General features: G+C 42.5%; 1 protein-coding gene across 6 annotated transcripts in view; it reads right to left on the bottom strand.

The window, feature by feature from the left end:
• Tcerg1 (transcription elongation regulator 1) overlaps window positions 1–8,529 on the bottom strand; it is a 59,040-nt gene that overhangs the window by 49,760 nt on the left and 751 nt on the right. For all 6 annotated transcript variants that reach the window (XR_008721848.1, XM_055622585.1, XM_055622588.1 and 3 more), the window contains exon 2: window positions 1,372–1,597. Coding sequence is in view for 5 of the 6 variants with exons in the window: in XM_055622585.1 (XP_055478560.1) it covers window positions 1,372–1,597 (226 nt within the window). In the remaining variant the exon portion in view is untranslated. The remainder of the gene's footprint in view (window positions 1–1,371; window positions 1,598–8,529) is intronic.

The raw sequence follows: 8,529 nt of genomic DNA, 5'->3' as shown, positions 1-8,529 counted from the left end.
AAAGAAAGAAAGAAAGAAAGAAAGAAAGAAAGAAAGAAAGAAAGAAAGAAAGAAAGAAAACAGCAGGAACCGAGTTAGTGGTTAAGAATATCTGCTCCTTCCTGAGTGAGCTGTCCCAGAAACAGAAAGACACACACGGTATATACGGTATATACTTACTCATATAGACATATAATATAGGATAAACCTACTAAAATCTGTACATCTAAAGAAAGTTATCAAGAGGGAAGACTGACTAAAATGCTCAATCCTCATCCCGAAAGGCAAAGCAGATGGACATCGGAAGAAGAAAACAGGAAACAAGTTAGGAACCTGCCACAGAGGGCCTCTGAATGGCTCTGCCCTGCAGACTATCACAGCAGATGCTGAGACTTATGGCCAACTGTTGGGCAGAGTACATGGAATCTTATGATCTGAAGAGGACAGGAACCCCACAAGGAGAGCAACAGAACCAGAAAATTTGAACACAGGGGTCTTTCCAGAGACTCATACTCCAACCAAGTACCATGCATGGAGATAACTTAGAACCCCTGCACAGATGTAGCCCATGGCAGTTCAGTGTCCAAGTGGGTTCCATAGTAATGGGAAGAGGGACTGCCTCTGACATAATCTGATTGGCCTGCTCTTTGATCACCTCCCCCTGAGGGGAGAGCAGCCTTACCAGGCCACAGAAGATGACAATGCAGCCACTCCTGATGAGATCTGATAGACTAAGATCAGAAGGAAGGAGGGAGGGACCTCCCCTCCTCTATCAGTGGACTTGGGGAGGGGCATGTGTGAAGAAGGGTGAGGGAAGGTGGGATTAGGAGGGGTGAAGGGAGGAGTTTATGGGGGGATACAAAGTGAATAAAGTGTAACAATAAAAGTTAAAAAAAAAAAAAAAAAAAGGACTATCTGCTCCTCTTCCAGGGATCCAAGTGTGGTCCCCAGTATCCATGCCCAGTGATTTACAACTGTTTGTTAACGTCAGCATCAGAAGGCATCTGATGCCCTCTTCTGGCCTCTGTGCACACATACACATATATGTACATATGTGTGCACACAGAAACATTTTAAAATGTGAAACATTTAAAAAGGAAATAAAATCTTTAGGACTGGAAAGATGGCTTGGTTTCCAGCACCCACATGGTGGCTTACAAGTGTCTCTAACTCCAGATCCAAGGTGTTGGGTGCACTCTTCTGGCCTCTGTAAGTATCTGGCACTCATGCAGTAGTACAAAGACATACATGGAGGAAAACTCACACACATAAGATAAAAGCAGTAAAGAAAATCCTTAAATACAAATAAGCAGAAACAAGATTTTAAGGCAAAACCTGTATATAAAATTAATAGTGATACCAATCAAAAATGGCAACCTCTATACTCTTTACCTGGAGATGTGGTGGGCCCATGGGTGGAGGTATTCCTCCTGGGGGAGGCATTGGTGGCATATTAGGATCAAAAGGAGGTCGTCCAAAGGGTGGCCTAGGTGGTGGAGGAGGGCCTCTCATCATGCCGAAGGGAGGAGGTGGTCTCATGAGAGGTGGCGGGCCACGCATCACTGCATTTGGTGGGGGAGCTGGGCCTCGGAACCTCAAGGCCTGCTGTTGAGCCATCCTGTGTGGAAGAACAGTGAACAAGGTCTCAAAGTTACAAAAGTAGTTAGCCAACACTAAATTATAGCAAATTTCAAAGCGCTCAAAGCAAACAAGAGCTGGAAACCCATTATTTTGCAACCACTTGGTAAAAATGAGATGACAATGAAGATGAGGGAGAATATTTAGATGATTTTAAAATATCATTCCACAATAGTATGTAGAGTCACAAAGTAGAATGAGAAAAAAAAACCCACATTAATCAGAAAATTAGGCAATGCTAAATTATCATAATTAACATTATCTATTTAAGGGTAGATGGATAAAGTATGAGTGAGGGGACACCCTACACAGTCCAACCAAGACTACAACCTCAATCTAGTAAGGAATAGTTCTTGGGGCAGTGAGAAGACTCAAAATGTAAAGACACTTACTACAAGCCTAGTGATCTAAGTTTGGATCCCCTAGATCACAAGGTAAAATGACAGGTCACCCAAGTCACCCTCTAATCTTCACATCTGTGTCACAGTATTATACACACATGTACATGTGTGTATACACACACATACACATTTTTAAAATACAATGTTCTGAAGGCATGTTGCTCAGAAATATCAGTGTTATATAGAAAAGGTTCAAGAAGACTGAAGAAACACACCCCAGAGGCAGCACTGTATAAAAGGCAGCAGAATACACTGTCAGTGAAGGATCAACTTCACAAATTGGTACCTAGTCTAGGCTACCTAGACTACCTAGGCTAGTCACATAAAATAGACACGAATATGTTTGAGGGGGGAAATGCTCCAACTATCTTCCAGACAAGGTTTCTCTTGGCTCTCCTGGAACTAGCTCTACAGACTAGGCTAGCCTGAGCCTCACAGAGAGAGCCACCTACCTCTGCCTCCCCCGCTGGAAGGTGTGCAGCACCACCAAGCCCTCTCCAAGTATCTTAATCATAAGCAGTTCAGAGTAAAAGGAGCTTGCATGCCCGCAAATAAAGCAAAAGATAGAATCTTTTCCCCCCAAAATGAGGGTTTCTCTGTATAGCCTTGGCTATCCTGGACTCACTTTGTAGACCAAGCTGGTTTCAAACTCACAGACATCTGCCTGCCTCTGTCTCCTGAGTGCATGTGCCACCACTCCTGGCTAAAAGATAAAATCTTAAGTGTCCCACTTTATGTAATTTTTAAAGTCTGAAATATCTTTTTGTTTTTTGGAACAGGGGGTCTCTACATAGCCCTGGCTGTCCCAGAACTTCCTATGTAGACTAGAATGACCTCAAGCTCACAGATCTCTACCTGTCTCTACCTCCTATGTACTGGGATTAAAAGCATGCACTGCCAAAGTTTTTAAAAGAGGATAGAGGGCTAGTGAAATCGCTCAGCTGGTAAATAGGCTTGCTGCCACGCCTGATGACCAGAGTTCAAGCCCTGGAATCCACACAATAGGAGAACTCCTTCAAGCTGTCCTAACTTTCACATAGACAACACCGTGGCATGCACACACACAAAATATGTAAAAATATTTATTAGAAGAGAGAAGATGTAGCCTAAGATGCTTCAAATATCGTGGGTCTGAAGAAGAAAGCCCTTCCTTCAAAGCATCCTCTACAAGGTTTGGCTAAACATCTAAATGTATTCTCTCCACAACATTTGAGCAAACAACTGTCATAAATAATAGTAATTACCTTTGCCCCAAGTGATTAAAAAAAAATTCACCCTTAAAAGTGCTGACTCTGTGTCTAGGAAAATACTATGCTCTTTTCAAATAGTGCAGTTTTCTAACAGTTCTATGAGGTTATGAGGTGAACACCAGTGTCGATCCTATTTTACAGTAAGGAACTAGGGTACACTGAAGGAAAGACTGTGTCCAAAGACTCAGAGCTGGTTTAGTGGTAAAGCAAGAATTAAAATGCCACGGAGTCCTGTAAGGCCCTTCAGAGAGGAATTTTGTTCACTCACTTCCCCAGCACATTGTTAGAATGAGGGCCCATTAAATACGAGGAATTGCAAAGGTGTCTCAGTGGCTAAGAGCACTGGCTGCTCTTAAAGGACCTGGGTTCAATTTCCAGCACCCACATGGTAGCTCATCACTGTCTGTAACCCCAGTCCTAGAGAATCTGACACCCTCATATACACATGCAGGCAAAACACCAAAGCACATAAAATAAAAATTAAAAACTCACTTAAAAACAATACTCATGGCTAGCACAGTGGCAGAGGCAGGCAGATCTCCAGGCCAGTCTGATCTATGTAGTAAGTCCCAGGATAGTAAGAACTACATATTGAAACCTTTTTTTGAAAAACAAAACAAAAATCTCATGTGAATCAATGCATACCTTGGTGATACTGTACCAAAGCTACCATACAAGGACAAGAACCAGAGCCTACAATAATTATTTTATTATAGCCATGTGTGGTGATTAATGGCTACAATCCTAGCTGTTCAAGACAGAGGCAGGATGGGCAGAATGGTACACACTTTTATTCCAGCACTATGGAGGCAAAGGGAGGAGTATCTTTTTGAGTTCGAGACCAGCCTGGTCATAAGTTTCAGGAGAGCCAAGAACTACGTAGTCACACTGGGCAGCGGTGGCACATGCCTTCAATCCCAGCACTTGGAAGGCAGAGGCAGGCAGATCTCTTGAGTTCAAGGTCAAACTAGTCTACAGAGCAAGTTCCAGGAGCGCTAGGGCTGCACAGAGAAACCCTGTCTCAAAAAACCAAAAAGAAGAGCCACATAGTGAGACCCTGTTGGGGGGGGGGGGCAGAACAGAAGGACCATAACTTTGAGGTTAACCCAGGCAACCCAAGATACTCAACTCTAAATAAATAAATAAACAACAAACAAAAACATACCTATTATTAAAACTTTAACTTGCCAGATTCAATCAAGGCACCTACCCAGATCTTCTGGGAAGTCAAAATAAGTCTGTACATTACACACACACAATCCACATTTCCATACTCAAAAAACTAGATTAATAATAATATTCTCATATATCTGAAAATAATAAGGGGCTAGAAGGATGGCTTAGCCACTAATTACCTGAGTTTGACCCCCAGAATCCTTATAAAATGCCAAGCATGGCAGTATACACTGTAATTCCTGTGATTCGAAAGCAGGCAGGATTCCTAGCACTTGCTGGCTAAACAGCTTATTAATCTAACAGGTGAGCTCAAGGCCAGTTTGAGAACCTATCACAAAACTGACAGATTGTCTTCCAGTCGATATCTAAGGTTGTCTTCTAGCCTCCACATTATGAAAACAGGCAGACAGACACGTACTTTCTCTTTCTCACATACAAACATACAAAATAATTATTACACTCTCGCCTCATCATTCTTAATTTTGTGCAATTTCCCTACATTTTCAATTGTACGCAAAACTATCCTTTGTGCTTTGAAAGTTTTTACATCACAGTTCAATCCCGCCACATCAAAAGAATTTTGAATTAACTAACTAAAGTGCCTGTTAAGAGAACAAGAAGCTAAAAATGAGTTTGAAACTACTATACCAAGTATATTTAGCCAACAAGCCTATGCTCCAAGGTCAGAGCATGAGTCAAAAGCAGCAATTGCAAGTGGGAAAATGAATCTTTTGCAAATTGTATGACAGCCAGTATTACTTAAGGAATAACTTTTGGGGTAGGCATACAAGGGAGGTGTAGGTCAGAAGTGTCATCCTGGAATACCTTTAAAGGCAAAGTTAAGCAGGAAAAAAAAAATGTTTCCGCCTAAATTAAAAATGTACCTTAGTCCAGTGGTTGGGGCTTTAAAGGATTAAAGGTGATGGCATGCCTTTAATCCCAGCACTCAAGAGACAGAGGCAAGCAGATCTCTGTGAGTTTGAGGTCTAGAGTAAGTTCCAGGATAGCCAAGGCTGTCCCTGTCTTGATGAGCAAAAAATAAGAAAAGAAAAAAAAAATGTACCTTCCTCTTAAGATATCCTTTTGGTCAGTCTTTTCTTTTTCAAAAAAGAAAAAAAAAAATCTGTAATATTTCTTTGGAATTTCATACTTCCTGCTTCCAACTGAAGGTTGAGCATTTGGCCTCTAGAACCATTAAGCCATACCAGTTCTGTTCTTAATCAGGCTAGTTACATAATTTCAAGTCTCAGGTTCCTGCCATGTAAATGAATGTAAACCTCAAATAAAAACTGTATCACAGTTCTGTTCAATGATAACCCCTGTCAAATAATTTAAGGTAGTAGCCAATACAAAGTAAATCAATCATGTTAACATTTTAAATTATTTATAGTGCTTTATCTATACAAGGCACTTAATTTCCCAGATTTCGTTTCAAAGTCTGCCACTAATTCTCCACTGCAAAAGCCTAAAATTACCATATTCTGATGTCAGTTATATGTAGAATAAACATGTCCTGACATCTTTATCAAAACCTGCAGTGAGAACTAAATAAACAGATAAAGCACCTAGAACAGCAACTAGCAGATCATCAAATACATCAGCCTCATTATACTGAAACCTGCATTCATGGTTGATTCCCTGTTTGGCATGTTTTTCCTGTCTCTTTATAAGACTGTCTACTGTTCACTTTTCAGACTCAGTTCAAATGTCACCTCAACCTGTTCCCCTCTTCCAGCATCTCAGAGGCCCTGTCTGGGCATTACCCAATCTGAATTTTCAAATACAACAATCGCTATGAAGTCATCCACCATTTAGCCCTACCCCTCAGTGCACAGCTCCTTTTAGTATACTGATACTGTGCAATATTGTTTAATAATGATCATGAACCCTGGATACTTCCTATTTACCAGGGCAGTTCCATGGACATTTTCTGTACTTTCTGAATTCTTACAGCAACCCGAGATGAGTTTAATGCCATTTTTACACAGGAAAAATAGCCTGTTAAGGCAGTTACTCTACTGTAGTGCCAGACTGTTCTCAATCCTGCTTTCACCAGCAAAGAAATCCTGGTTTGAAGCGGCTTGTCATTAAGTATTAGGAGTAAACAAATGCCCTAGAGTAAGGACCTACACAAAATCACTCTGAAAGTCACTTCATGACCCTATATCTGAGGGGATGAATGACACTGGATCTCTGAATTTCACACTGACTGCAAGTAAATTAAGATGCCACCACTTCAAACAATTTGGAGGAAAAGAAGTATTCTTGCATGAAGAGAAACTGCCTTTTTTTTTTTTTTTTTTTTTTGTCAAAAGAACATCCTGGAAATACAAATAAATTTTTCTTGGAGTGGTCTATCCAAATATGCAAACTCCTCAGAGCCAATCCTTTAGTTGAATGGGCAAGAAACTGAAGATGCTACATACTTACACATAAGAAGCAAATTGTGGAAACAATGAATCAGATAGGCCTCAGTTTTAGTCCAAACCCAGCCAATACCTCCCCTGTGCTTCACACCTGTCAAAGTCGGTAGATTGACTGACTTCCTCTTTTGATGGGGTTGGTTTAGTTTCAAAATTGGACCAACCTCAATTAAAATGGAAGGTCTTCAGGAACAAAGGATGTTCTCCTTCAATCACAGACTGCATGAATAGTGATGCCTCTCAATATCGGTTTATTTACCACATATCTGCTAAACATCTTATTTCTCAGATTCTATGATAGACACTATTATGAAACAAATACGGGACACAAATACAAAACAAACAGTTGCTGCCATTAAAGCGGCCACATAAACTGATCATAACTCGTGAGCAAAGCTAAATCCCCCTACACGGTGCTTTCGAAACCACCAAGACAGAAACACAGAATCACACCGAATGGAGGCTGGCCTGAAATTTACCACCCTCCTGCCTCAGCTTCCTGAGTGCTGGGATTAACAAGTGTGTCAGCACGCAGAGCCCCACAAGCAACTGCTAAGCCAAGAAGCTAAGGTACAAAATTCTTGCAGCAGTTCATCTAATTAAAGTCCTACTGGAATCAGATTTTGCAATAATGTCTATAGAGTCTAGACTATCAGTGATAGGTCTGCAAGGCTCCTTACTGTAAAACTGAAGACACTCTCCAAAAAACGCTCCCTCTTGCGATCAGAATCAAAACTAAACTTTCTATCGCTAATACTGGAAGACCCTAAAAATGTACTTCAGTCATTCATTACACATGGGGGGTGAAAAGGTTCAAGATTCATCTTGGAAATAAGACAAAACTTTGTTCCTGCCAAAGAGGGAATTTCTGTGGTGTGTGTGTGGTGTGTGACCTTCTGAACCTGAAAGCCATTATTTTCTTCTAAGTAAGACTGATCTACATTTCCTTAGAAAATTTCATCCAACCCTGTCCTGCCAAAGAGGGAATTTCTGTGTAACACTCTGAACCCGAAAGCCACTATTTTCTTCTAAGACTGATCTCCATTTCCTTGGAAAATTTCATCCCGAACTCTAGGGAACACGAGTCCTCAAAAAAACAACACTGCTGGTTTCCCTTTTAAACACTGAAAATGGCACAATTCAGAAAGGGAACTGAATACGTGAAACGGCATTTTCCCCTTACAGGAGAAAAAAAAAAAATGTACATACATAAAACATGAGTGACCTCTTTTCCTCCTCGGAAATCGTCTCCCAAGAGAGGGTGATTCCCGGTCACTCTCATCAGACTTTAACCACAAAGTGCAAATGCAGTGAGCGAGGAGGTTCCAGAGGAGGACGGGTCAGTGCCTCCGCGGGCGCCGGCCAGGGCCGAGCGAGGCGGCGGGCTGGGGACCCGGGCTCCCGGCTCCGACTTCTGCCCGTCCTAGGCCCTCAAGCCCCGAGAGGTCCCCTGGACCCCGGGCGGGCAGGCGACCGGCCCGGCGGCGCCCCTGGCCTTCGAAAGGAGCCCGCGGCCCTGCAAACGATCGGGGCTGCGAATCTTCACAAAGAAACAGGGTCGGGGCGGCCGGCCGGGGACAGCAGACGGGCCGCGGGGAGGCGGAGCGGCGAAGGCGGCGCGAGGCCGCGGAGGAGGAGGCCGCGGCGGGGCGGGCGGCGCCG

This window comes from Psammomys obesus, unplaced genomic scaffold (genome assembly GCF_907164565.1).
Source record: "Psammomys obesus unplaced genomic scaffold, mPsaObe1.curated_primary_1811, whole genome shotgun sequence".
Taxonomy (NCBI): domain Eukaryota; kingdom Metazoa; phylum Chordata; class Mammalia; order Rodentia; family Muridae; genus Psammomys; species Psammomys obesus.
The sequence above is the reverse complement of the archived record's forward strand: the minus strand, read 5'-3'. Positions and strand labels throughout refer to the sequence as shown.